The sequence below is a fragment of the Semicossyphus pulcher genome, unplaced genomic scaffold, assembly GCF_022749685.1.
Source record: "Semicossyphus pulcher isolate SPU_LCO1_2020_fin unplaced genomic scaffold, fSemPul1.0.p SCAF_1, whole genome shotgun sequence".
In the NCBI taxonomy this organism is placed as follows: domain Eukaryota; kingdom Metazoa; phylum Chordata; class Actinopteri; order Labriformes; family Labridae; genus Semicossyphus; species Semicossyphus pulcher.
The window spans coordinates 8,142,293-8,155,823 of NW_027211603.1; the positions used below are offsets into that span (position 1 = coordinate 8,142,293).

Genomic DNA, 13,531 nt, shown 5'->3' on the forward strand with positions numbered 1-13,531 from the left:
AAGTTGTGCTGCGAAACAACAACGTGGGCATTTTTAACTATAGAGGCATACCATGAGGGCACATTGTGTCAAGTGTAGGAGTGTGTGGAGGCCGACTAATTTTCCAATATGTATTATTTCTCATGCCCTTCCCCTGAATACACCACTGGCTGTTTGTGCCTCTTCTGTTGTTGAATTTTAAGCAGCAGCTAGCAAACTCCCCCCTCAGGAATCAATACATTTTCAGCGTAGCTCTGCAATAGGGAACACAATTAGCATTTATCAGCTGAGTGAATCAAACCTGCATCCATCCACACAAGTGTGCAGCCTCAGTGAATCACAGCACCACATGGGAGCAGTCTTCATTTATTATTGTTTTGTTACCCTGGAGAAAAAAACACACAAACAGCCACTTACATTGATTCTCATTTGCCTTTAGATTAGATTTTCTCAGACGTCATTGAAGCAGCCGGAACAAAACCTGCAGGCTGCACAGTCACCTTTGTGTTAGATGCAAATTGTTGTTTGTGAAGCTCGAAGTAATGCATTAAGGACAAAATAAGGACGGGACCCTTGAAGGAAACTCGTCAGTGTAATTACTTACCAAAACCTGGCTTTATGGGAAACATTATTTACCTACAAAACATACACAACATAATTCAAATTTGCTGCACATGTTCTGTAAGAATGCTGCTGACATTTTAAAAAGACAACAGAAATAATCCTTTTTTGTGTTGTGTCAAACAGATTTCCGTAAGAACTGTTATTTTTGTGTAGCTGTAGTAGCTCATCAGTTTTAATATACCCATAAAATTGATGTCATTTACAGATATCAATGAAGAGATGTCACAAATGATAAAGTCCATAATAAGACCATAATAAGCCAAATTAAGAGAGGGAGAGAGATCATACTGATCCTTACTGGTAATGAAACCTTTAAGAAATGAAATGGCTTCTGAATAAAAGGAGCTCTCCACAGATACACTTGAAGAAAATGTACTCAGCCTGAGAAACTGAGCTGAGAACATACCAGGCAGGCAATTTTAAGGCAAATGTAAGCTATTGCCTTTACGTTTTTGCAATCGGCTACAGTCTGAGATGATGTAGCCTCTGAGGACACCGGTGAACATGTCGGGCTAAGCCATAACTTCTGGTCAACACTTCCTTTTCCGGGTGCTGCATTGTTAAAGAAAGAGAACACGTTTTCTTGTGATTTACTTGTTATTAATGGGTCTTACCTTTGCCGAAATTTCAACATCATGATGCAGATTTGTAAGAAGTAAATATTCAAGCTGTCCTCGAGAGCAGAAGAACATTTTTAAAACGCACGTTTGTTAAATGGAGGTGAATCGATGCATTCGAGGAAGTCGGGAAATCTGAACACTGAACGGCTTTCGTGACACAGCGTCAAGGGAATTTATCTCAAGATCTAGAACGTATTGTTAGCTGAACTTGCTGCAGATGTCTGTTTATAGAGATTCATAAGAAGCTAAATCGTCCTCAGATAACGCTGATGGGAGCGGGGATGGGATTATGGCGGATTAAGTTGTGCCTGCTTTTGCTCTCCACACGGACTTTTTTGCATGCCGCAGCCTGCCCATACGTGATTGGTCAATATTACTCGGACTACAAGCGTAGTTCAAACAGAACACTTGCCTTCCCAGACATCCACGTCCCTGCCCACAGATTGTACTATGTAGACTATTCTATGTAGAATCTGTAAATAGAGATTAAGGTGTTTGTAGCTTGTGTTGCGGCTGTTAATGAGATGCACCTGCACCAAAACTAAGAACCAAAAGTGAGCACATCTCAGCCTCTGCTCATACTGCTTTTTGATTTTAATGACTTCAAGTTTGGCCTTTGGCTTTTTTTAAGTATGCTAAGTGCTTTCTGGCAGAGAAGATCAATAACACTCAAGAATGGTATTGATCTTCTCATCTAAGAAAGCTGGAGATATTTCAATATATTAAAGATGTAACTCAAAAGAGACATTATATTTTGGGTTCTCGGGGAGAGGCTGAAATAATCATCACATATATCATATAACATAGCTCCCACCCAGTTTATGGCTCTCTTATAGCCACTGCCTCCTCTTCTGAATCCAAACCACGGTGGCAGTCCCCTGGCTTCGAGGACAGAAACAGAGTCACAACTTCAAAACAGGTTAAATATCTTATTTCTTAAAGTCTTTCAGTATTCTGACAACATGTTTTGGGGTTTTTAAACATTGCTGGTTAATTATAGATTCAAACGAACGCTCTTGCTTCTCCAGGCCTCAGGTGTTCATTAAAGAGACAGTCAGACATATACAATGTTTATTTGTAGGCGTATAACAGCTCGTCACTCATCAAACAGGACAATCTGACATTCGTTGCTAACACCAGGAGGGTGCGACATTACTGTAAGCCATGTGCATTTACTAGACCCATCTTTATGTAATCTGATCATTTAGTTACAGTTATTCATAAGACTCACTCTGTTAAAATCCATGTTGCCTGCAGTATTTAATGCACATCCTTTTGTTCTGATGCAGTGCATGTGAAAAGGCATGCAACGTCTCCTAACAGGTTCAGTGACAAAAAAAGCTGTTTGGTTTCATTTGTCTCTTTGCTTAAGTTACAAAGTAATGCCACAAACCACGCGGGAAATACTGAAAACCATTAGAATACTTGAAAGCGTATAAAAAGGTACTTGACTATTTACAAAATTCAAGTTAATTTTGTACAAAGTAAAAGTGCATCAAATGTTTAAAGCTCATCCTGAATGTTTCCAGGATGAAAATATCAAAAAAGAAAAGGAGTAAATTCAGGTGTAGAAGATTCTTCTCTGTAGAAAGTCTCTGTCAGTTGAGCATCATGAATCTTCTTTGTACTCTGGCAACTTTAGTTCTGTTTGTTTCTTAATAAATTATTATGCATTTGAGCGGAATATGTTGCAGATAATATCTTTTAAACAATCGAATTCAATATACAATATAGTAACTTTACATTTGCGGTAGCTTTTGGGTGGAAAGTCACCCTTGAGGTTTTTCATGTATTCAAAATTTACCATAAGAGTTAAATAAATATACATCAGGAATAGACAAAGATTGGCTGACGCTCGCCTCATGGGCAAATTGTGGCCTGAAAATCTTCGAATAGATCAAGTGAAGTTCTATTCTTCTTTTCAACCAGCCAGAAACCAGAGCTCCAGCCTGAAGCCAAGAAAACGAGAGCTCATAGATCTATGAATTTACGACACAGAGGGCAGAGAAATACACGGACAAAGAAGGCCCTAACGTCGCAACAGTGCAGGAATGCTAAGTGTGTGTGACAGTGCTGACTCTCGGGGGTCAGAGGTCGTGGCGTGGGACAGATCCAGCGCGTTCAATGAGCCTTTCTTCATCAGCGGCCATGCGGAGCTGTCTATCAGTGCCACTGTGGTGTCGGGGGGAGCAGGGGGAGGTGGGTTGGTCCCTGAGTGTGGGGTCCCCTGTGGAAAAGGAGTCTGCTGGGGGGCCCTTAGCCTGCGTTACCGCTCTTCCGCCACTTTCCCGTTCGCCTCCTGCTCGTCCTCGTCTCTCCGCTTCCGCCTCTGGAAGAAGCCGAGCTAGAAGGATAATGATAAGGATAAGCGCTTAGTGAAGAAACCCCTCCCCTTGTGCCCTCATCCCAATACTTATTATCAATCTACCACATGCTGTTGGGCAGCGAGAGCCAGCACATCAACAAGGTTATCAAGTGGGCACCTCCCTTCACCTGTGTTTCGTCAAGTTAGACACACAACACCTCGGAGAGGCTCAACAGTTAGCTCTGGCTTCCCAGAACCACCCCCCTCCATGCTAGCTTTCTCCGCCCCTCACACACACACACACACACACACACACATAGACCTCCCTGCTATCAAATCTTTAAATAGAAAATGCAACTATTCCTGATATCAACGTTATATACAAAACAGGAATGGCATAGATGAAGTACATAGCTTCTGGGTTTAAATTGTGAAGCCAATCAAAAGCATCTTTAATCTGCATTCTTTTCAGAGTCCAGCAGGGGGCGCAACACTAGAGGCAAAAAAAGTCTGATAAGAGATGAGAGAAAATGATCCGATTTCTCACTTGCTTATTACCCCAAAATGAGTTTATGTTCTCCATCCATAGTTTCAAGTCTTCATCAAGACAGCAGGATGTTCATTTGTAAATTATGGAGTAACTTAGACCATGGAGCAAGCTATATTATAGGTCGTGGCTACCTTAGGATCGACAGACTCTTATTTCTCTGGAAATGGAAGTTGATAGCATCTTGTGAACATGAAAAATTCTGACTGCTTTGCCACAGAGAAAAGTTTCACATGAAGATCTTTTGTTGTCTGGAGATTGTGTCATTCAGTCAGTGGCTCTTGTGTTGGTCTGAGTGCCAGCAGGATGCCTGTGCTGACTGATTGAGCTTCAATATAAAGGTCTATAACTGTACCATTATTTCTCCAACTAGAAAACATTAACATGGAGGGAAATCACAGAGTTCAACGGTTTTCCTTTCTTATATTTACATTGAACAAAAGAGCAGCCAAGCTTTTCTCTTCCATACTAATAATTGTCTTTACAGAATTTGAAGCTTAAACAAACTGAAGCCTTTCAGATAAGGGTCTTCGAGAGCTTCAACCAAGTCCAGTTGCCTTATGGATTAAGCTTTGAAATACCTCAATGACTGAAAACCTTCACAGACACGTCTTTATGGAAGCTATATAAACCCCCTTTTGATAATGATATTCTTTGATATCACTTAGACTGGACATTTCTCAACAGATGTTCTATTCTCTACCAGAAGGTGGCAGCATAACTCTATACTGAAGTATTATGAAACTTCAACTATTTGTTTAGGTTCAAATGAGGCCTTTAAAGACCTTCAATAACTCAATGACAGAAAAAGAAGTTTGGCTAAAGAATTAAATGCTTTAAACTACTGTGGATAAAAGCATCAGTTCTGAGGCTCACATGATCTTTAGATATTCAGGAGGTCTTAACGTTATCACCATGACTTATAACTGTGACTTTACTTACTTACTTACCTTCCATAGAGCGAGAATGAGCAGGGCTAACAATAAGAGTCCTCCCAGCGTGCTGCCAATGATTATCCAGATAGAGATCCTGTAATCTCCCTCCTTCCTGATCTCCAATATTATCTGTGGACAACACGAGATGATTTTTAAATCATTCGATTAGAAGTACAATAACTTCGACATTTATTGGAGCGTATGGGTCCATCCTCTTAAAGAGAAAGAAAAATAATCGATAAATTAGTACGTGTCATTAGAAATTAAGTAAGCTAGTGTAAATGTCAGATGTAAGAAGTCTGTGAGGACTACAAACACTAAAGATGAATTAGCTATGACCTTTAAATGCAGTGCAGGTGGACTCCTCCTATAGATGATAGTCATTATAGTGGGTTATTAATTTAGACATTTGTTTTGTAGTTATATTAAGAACACACACCCTAAATAAATACTTTATATTGTACCGTATATTGTATTATATCTTATACGTCATATCATACTGTATTATTTCATACTGCTAAATGCTGCTGCTATTAACCATACATGTCACTTTATCCCATAATTGTCACCTTTGTATACCAGTTTTATATACCTCTTATTATATTGTATTTATTTTTCTATATGTGTTGACCTTCTTGCTACTCGAATTTCCCCTTTGGGAATCAATAAAGAATGATCATACATAATAACTTCACCGTACATGTAGGAGACATATGTAAAATGTCTATTCTTCAGAATTGGCCTGAAACTGGACTGACAAAGTTTGTGTTTATGTGTATTTTTACAAGTCAAATGAGAACTGTGCTTGCCAAAAAAATCCATTCCCCTTTTTTACAATAAAAGTCCATTAGCGCTCCTTACCCAAGCTTAAACAAATCACATGTATTTGCTCACAGAAGCATAATAAAGAGACACCGTTTGACTGTTTGTCCTGGCCATTAGATGGCAGCAAAGATTAATGTATTAGTCCAGGCTTTTACATGTTGTGCCGCTGGTCCTTTCGGTCCCTGAGCACCACGCAGCACGTGTGCTCCAATACCAACATTAGCTGTCTGATTCCACACTGCTTCAGTTATAGAGTGCCATGCTTCACTGTAGCATACAGTGCTTATATACTTTATGAAGTGGTCAGTGCAGCACTTTATGTTCTTGTTTAATCTGAGATAATCAGAACATTACAGATATTATAATACTTTAATACTTTACATAAATTAAATCAATAGACTGATCTAATCCCCTTAAGGACAAGTAATGTATTCACACATGGAGAGGATAAAAATCAAAGAGGCTAAATCTGTTCACATTTACAACGCTGCTATGAGCTCAGATCTGAGTCAGGTCAAACCCGGGACAGAGACAGTTTACAGCATCATTTGTTTATTGACTCACATGTCTGACAGGCCTCTCTTCATGTAGGAACATGGGACTGGAGGAGGGAAGCTCCACTGATGCACTGGTCACCAGTTCCAAGATTTTAAACTTGAGCTGGAGAGGAAATGAAAACATCACACGACACATCACACAGCAGAAAGACTACAAAGCTGTCATCACTGCAGAGTCGAGGCAGAACAACGGGAAGATGAATGTAACATTTGCATGCATATAAGCTATGAGCTAAAGCTAGGGATATCCAATTATGTCGGTCCATGCTGGGGGGTTTATACTCACTGCGTGTAAAGTATCTATTCGTAGTGCTCCTGTGATTCTAACTGCAATTTCTCTGTAGGAGGCCGCATTGACCGTGCACTGGATTGGCAGAGTCAGGGTGTTGGATCGGTTCTGTGTGAAGAAAACACAAACTTTACCTCTCAGGAAAACGATACTCAAGACAAAGTCAGAAAGTAGTCTGGAATACATGTCAGTGGTTTGTTCTTTACCAAACGAGAGAAGCGTGAAAGGTCCTCAGGAGACGCTCTGCTCTGTGCCACATGCTGAGGTGGTAAACAGTGCGAGCCATCTTTCTGTGTGACATTAGGGTGAAAATACCTGTTAGTGTAGTACATAAGATTGGACTGCAGAGCAACACTTTCAACTGCAAATTAAAGGATTGGATTATCATCTTGGGAGATCTCATGTCTGTGTTTGAAGTGCAGGATGTGTTTAGCCTAGCTTAGCATAAAGACTGCAGGCTGGGCAAGGAAGCAATCGTAGATGCTAGAACATCAAAAGTGCAACTAAAACTGACAAAACCTAGAATAGGTAAAGGTCAGACGGTGACTTATCGTTTTAACCCAAACTTTGATCTTTTCCAAAGCTTTATCAAATAGTGTTGGTGCCTAAACCTAACCAAACTGCAACCGTTTCACAAAGTTACTCGCATGCTTAGTTTGGTTTAGGGACCAAAAGAACCTAGGATGTGATCATGGTTCGGGTTAAAATATGAAGTCAAAATTGACATGTAGTTTCGCATGGGACACTCCTGGGAGAAAGTCCTGTGTTTGGCCTGTTTGCTCTCATAGTCAGTAACAGCACAGTAGCGCAGGACTGGGTGATACTCTATTGGGAGAAATATAAGGCAAGATGACATTTCACGACCCACTGAGCTGATGTTAGCTAAATTAGATCTCTGGAGCTCAGAGAAACTGTGAGCAAGAGTTATGATTTCATCCTGCAAACTCAACCTGCCCAAAACAGAACATTTCTGTCTACATTTGTCTGAAATAAACTCAAAGTGCTTTTACACTACAGGTCACATTCACCCTTTCACACTCACATTCACACACAGAGGCTGCTACTGCCTCTAAAGTGCCCAACTGTCAATCAGTCATCACATTCACACACTGATGGATATGCCACTCCAAATTTGGGGTTAAGTGCCCAAGGACTCATCGACATAATAGACTGAGGGAGGAAGTGGGGATCGAACCACCAACCTTCCGATTGAAAGACAACCCACTCTACCACTGAGCCACATCCACCCAGTAATTAATAATTTAATCTATATGGTGGTGAATTGTGCGCTGCCCAAATACAAAAAGGAAATTCAACCTTTAACTACTAAAAAGAAAAATTCTTGTATTATTTTAAAAGTTAGATATTCCCTTTGACACTTTCCTGTGACTTACTTTAAAGCGCCACACTCACCTGGTCGATATATAAGTCAGACATCTGCAGGACTTGGTTCCCATTTTTAGTCATTTCTGGGATCTCAATGTTCAGCTGCAGATCCTTCACTGGGAAGTAGCCAAGGTTTTGTATCTGATGGAACAAGAAGCAAATTATTCCCAAGCCGTTTTTTCCTGTACAATCATTTAAAGCTATGGTAATGATGCTCTTGGCTCTCACTTGGAAAGTGAAGTTGAAAGGCGGCCCGATAACTCCAGGCTCCTCCAGGGACAGCTCTGATTTGATGTCATACCGAGTCGGATTTGAATCCCTTTTGAAGTAAAGAATAAACACGAGAAAGGTGAGGAGTGATTACCTTCCAATTATGTGGGCTTTAAAGCATATGTTGTGAACACATGATATCAAAGCTCCCATTCCAGCTGCAGTATCTGAATCTGATTTTCCAACACTGAGAGCCTATTATTCAACATTTTTCAGATGCCATCGAATCACTTTGTTCCAGTTCATTGCTTCCAAATTCACCTCAAGAACCAGAACAACACGCAGAGTGTGGTGGGAAATGGAGATATTAACAAACCTAGTGAAGAGCAGGTCGGCCTCGTATTTCAGTGAGTAATAGAGTTCATTGAAATTATCTGCTGTGCTCACTTCCTCGCCATCACTGGTGAAAAGAGAATGAGAGCGAGCAATGATGTTACAATGGGACACACCAGTTAAAATATTTAACCTTTAAGCTCAATTGCAGGTTTTTATCTTATTTTGAGCTTCAGTAGAGATACAATACTGACAAACAGGACAGTTATGAACAAACCTCTCTGCTTGCAAAGAGGAAATGTATTAAGATGCAAATTATATATGAATACAGATTTTAAAGTGATGTTAAAACCTTCTAGCCTCGAGGATGATCCTGACGTGCTCCAGGAAGACGGTCCGACTGAACTCAAACTCCAGGCGAAATGTTACCTACAATAAGGAGAGAAAGTTTAGCAGATAAATCACTTGAACGATTTTTATCATTTATCTTCTTTAATAGTCTTCCTTTGATTTTTTTTGTTTATCATCTTAACATCGTAGATCCTCTATGTCATCTAATTTTCTGAACTTAAAGTTTTGTTCTCTTTGGCGGCACCTATGGCGATAAAAGGCAATTGCGGGAGCACACTTCCCAGATATCCAGACAGTGTTGCATGTGTGACGTCCACGGTACGCTCCAATTGTCATTATTGATTTTCCTCGCTGACGGTCGCTTTCCTTTTTAGACTGTTTGCCTTCATCTGAGCGTCTAATTTGTTTCTTCTTCTTTGGATTTTCAGTTATTGTTGAAGTTGTATCTGTAGTCATCCATCTTTTCTTTGTTTGTTCAGCCATAGTAGATTACTATTTACTCGCAACACTTGTAGAGATCAGAAAAGCAGCCGCTTAGCTCCGCCTACCCTCTCTGGCAGACCAACCACTGTTGGGTCACTGCTTGGGCGCTGTTTGTGATTTTTTCAGGTCAGAGATATCCTTGTCGACTTGCCAGGGTTATGACCCCCTCCCTCATCCACCATCACTGGCTTTCAGTCAGGTCCTGCATCTCCTACAAAATCCTCCTTCTCACCTACAGCTCCCTCCATGCCCTGGCCCCACAGTACCTTTCTGACCTCCTCCACACCTATACCCAGTCCCTGAATCTGCGGTCCTCGGAAACGGGCCTGTTCACCATTCCCCACACCTCTCTCCCTATTAAGATCGGCAACGCGACAAGCATTCACTCATTTAAAAAGCTGCTCAAAATCTTCCTTTTCAACAGGATCTAAAATCAATAAAAACCGTTACCCAGCTCACTTTGCTTTCTTTCTTTGTACTGTTTGTTTGTTTTTGTTTGGACTCCCGTGTAAAGCCACCTTGGGTTTCTTGAAAGGTGCTACATAAATCTAAGTAATTATTATTGTTATTTACCTCATACAAAAAGACTAAAAGCAGAGGTATGTTACTGTATATACCCTCCCTAACAGTAAAGGCCCTGCATGGTGGATTACAGAGTAAAGCCTGCAATAACCTGCAGTAAGTCCCCGGCTTTGACCCCAGGCAGGCAACAGCACAGTTGGTACTGCTTAAAGAGAGCCAGGAAATTTCCCCATAGTTGATGACAATGCCATAAATACAAATCAGCGTGACTACACACACATGTAAGACTATGATTCAGGGCAAAATGTGAGCACAGAGGCAGAAGAGCAGAGAAAGTAGACAGAAGCAGAAGAGATGACGACTGTTGTCGTTGAAAGTGGAAAAGAGAGGAGAGGAGAGGAGAGGAGAGGAGAGGAGAGGAGAGGAGAGGAGAGGAGAGGAGAGGAGAGGAGGTTTGATTGGCAGCAGAGCAAACGGAGCAAAGCAGAGCCGAGCGCTGCATTGTTTACAGTCGTCTACACTGTAATGAAATCCTGACTGATTCTGCCACACAGGAATGCATAACAAAGTTTACTGTAGCTTCCCTCCTCGACATAGACTGACTCATCGTTAACAGACCACAGATATAGAACATATACAGGAAGGATGACCCACTTTCATACAATCTTAAGTTGAAAATGACCCCTGCTCTTCTTTGTTATGATTGATCTAAAACATAAAGGTTCATCTTTTTTGTGTCTGTCCAGAGTATATTCAAATTAATTGGATGATTCTACATACTGGTCCTTTAAAAAGACACACACAAGAATGCACAGACACACAACTGATGCAAGCGGTATGAGTTTGGAAAATGACCCGTGCTCCTCTTTGTTACAATTGTTCTAAAAAAAAGAAAGGTTCATCTTTCATGATTTCAGGCTGTTTATTAAATTGGATGATTCTACGTGATGGTCATTCAGTGGAAAAGAATGCACAGACACACATGTGCATGCATGTGGTATGGTTTTGAAAGCTATGGTTTTCCGTGGCTAGAGGATGTCCATTTGCCAGCATGGCTGAACATGGGAATTCAAACAACTTCAACTTTATTAATATCCGGAAGGAAATTTTGATCTGCAGCAGGCATCACAACACAACAGATACATAAAAGACAACTTCAAAAATATAAATATCGAAGTTCCACAACTCAAGATACTCCGACCACGCTGAACCAGAGGCTGAAAGCAGCACAGTAAAGTCAAGCTGAGGAAGTGCTTTGCAGTGGCAATAGGATATTATATGAACAATCAAGGTGAGACAAATAGGTAGATGAGTAATAAAAAATAATCAAGGTCTACAATCTAAGAAACTATCAATCCAGGTACACATAAAAGACAGCAAGTTAGGCCAACAAATTAAGCTTGCCAATGGCAACAGGGATAAAAGAAGCTCTGGCACGCCTTGTTTTTGTTCTAGGCATTCTGAAACAGCAGCCAGAGAGAAGGAGTTGAAACTCTGCAGGAAGTAAGCAGTCAGGACAGTTCAGGATTTGGTGAGCCTTACTGATAACACGTTAAATAATAAATATCCTGCAGCTGGGTTTTCTGCACACGGATCACCTTACTTGCCACTTTTACCAGCTTTGCCAGCCTGTTTTTACTGGACATTGTGAGACAACCAAACCAAGCCACAATGCAATATGTGAGGACAGATTCTATAAAAATTGAAGCTCCACTTCCTCCTCTGGGTTGGCGTATTCGACCCACCTCCCTGAGCTACATTCACTGTCCGTCATTAAGCAATTAATTGCAACTACTTTCCTTGTCTCTCTCTGTACTCCCACAACAAAGAAAAACACATTTGTCATCACCACAAGAAAACAGGGCATGATTTTAGGCCTCACTTAGTGGCAGCAGTTGTAAACTTTGCAGTACATGTTAGTTTTACACCGGTCGAAAGCAGGCAGAAAAGTCAAAACAAGAGCGTTCACTGGCCACTTAAAACAGCTCTCCCTGAGGTTTCCACTTTCTCTCAGCGAAAAAGCGGTTTGGGCAGCCCTGGCAGCAGCACCAGTGTACAATCAGCCTCATTTAACTCTGTGCCACATTCTTAAAAGGCCCTTGACCAGAGCAGATCAGCCTTGTGGCTCTGGATGTTGTGCAGGCTGAATGAGTGGGTATGAATCACTCATACCAAAAGGGAGACCGGAGGCCTCTTGGTTCAGTTGTCGTGTAGCGTTACAGAGAAATGCAGTCATATTTAGGTTACCAAGCGATCGGTAATGTTTGTGATAATGACGTGGTTAGGACGATTCTTGACCTCTTTCGATCACCTTCATTATTTCATTCCTTTAGTATCTGTCAGCAGACTTTTTAGGAAGCAAGACGGACGATTGTTCAGGCATCAATGGAAAAGATGGCTCTTAAAAAGCTTTTACTTGCATCAGTGTCATCCCTGTCGAAGTGAATTCAAACACCACCTTCTTAAAAATAAAACTCGATTCTCTGCAGTAAAATTTACTGGATAGTGCAGCAGTCACATAAATATCTTTGACATTACAAGCCAGTGGAAAGGCTTGCAAAAATCAGTATTAAAAGTGAGAATCAGGAACAGATGAGAGAAGAACTCCCACTGTCTTTCACTCAGTCTCACCTGCAAGTTACTGCAGGGCAGAATGTTCTTAATGTCTGAGGAGGAAAGGTCTTCTGTCCTATTTACCATGTTGCTAAGAAACCTTGATAATAGTATAATGACAACCAAACAAGATGCTTATTCGTGTATTTCTGATGGTGTATAAAGGACGAAGGTTGAAGAGTGTCCAAGAGTTTTCATGTGCAAAAAAATGGATGCTTATTCCCTCTAACGCTTTCGATGCTTTAAAAATGTGCAAAGTCACTTTCTGAATGGTTTGAAGGAAACAGGACTCACACATGTGATGGCTTCTGTCCCAGAAATTCTCCAGACTCCACACTGCAGGTCTTCAGTTACACTTTGGTGCCTTTGACAGTGTGTCCTCTTTCATATAGAAAGTTAAATGTAGGACAAATCTGCAGTGTGGAGGTTCATTCTTTACTTTCTTTAAATTATACAATTTATCTATGCATCTTACTCTTATTCTCTTTCTGTTATACTCTCTCTTGAGGTTGGATGGCTTGGTAGGTTTTAATGTGCTTGCTTATTATAGATGTGTAATATATCACCAAGTATAAATAAATGCAGCATTCTTTCTGTGGCGAGTGAAAGTATTTCTTCTACTTTTAAAGCTCTTTGCACTTCCTGTTTTGATTATATGGTAGGTTTTTAGCTTTAAATGTGACTGGTGCGAAATAATGCAAAGTATTAGGCATTTCTCTGCATAGAACCGTAACTAATGTTAAAACTTTGGGGGGTATAAATCAAGATATCAATGTTGATCCTTATCTTTTATGAGTTGTTTTGCTCTACAGTGTTGGCTTAAGTCTTATTTCTATATCACAGTTGTTTCCTACTCACATCATAGTTCTAAATACAGAAGGACAAGTTTCAGTGTCAACACTGTAAACTTGGATGTTCAACTATAGAGAGATGCGTTCTCACAAACCAGAAC

At 40.6% G+C, this 13,531-nt stretch overlaps 1 protein-coding gene across 2 annotated transcripts in view; it reads right to left on the minus strand.

Moving 5' to 3' along the window:
- Positions 1-2,280: 2,280 nt before the first annotated feature.
- The window catches only part of itga11a (integrin, alpha 11a), a 34,875-nt gene continuing 23,624 nt past the window's right edge, over positions 2,281-13,531 (minus strand). The window contains exons 19-27 of one of the 2 annotated variants that reach the window (XM_069657174.1): positions 8,963-9,039; positions 8,654-8,737; positions 8,296-8,386; positions 8,095-8,208; positions 6,888-6,971; positions 6,679-6,789; positions 6,400-6,495; positions 5,026-5,139; positions 2,281-3,567 (exon numbers count right to left, since the gene is read on the minus strand). In XM_069657174.1, coding sequence (XP_069513275.1) covers positions 3,490-3,567; positions 5,026-5,139; positions 6,400-6,495; positions 6,679-6,789; positions 6,888-6,971; positions 8,095-8,208; positions 8,296-8,386; positions 8,654-8,737; positions 8,963-9,039 — 849 coding nt within the window. In that variant the 3' untranslated portion in view covers positions 2,281-3,489. Of the gene's footprint in view, positions 3,568-5,017; positions 5,140-6,399; positions 6,496-6,678; positions 6,790-6,887; positions 6,972-8,094; positions 8,209-8,295; positions 8,387-8,653; positions 8,738-8,962; positions 9,040-13,531 lie in introns of both variants that reach the window. The other variant, XM_069657166.1, reaches the window with a different exon arrangement.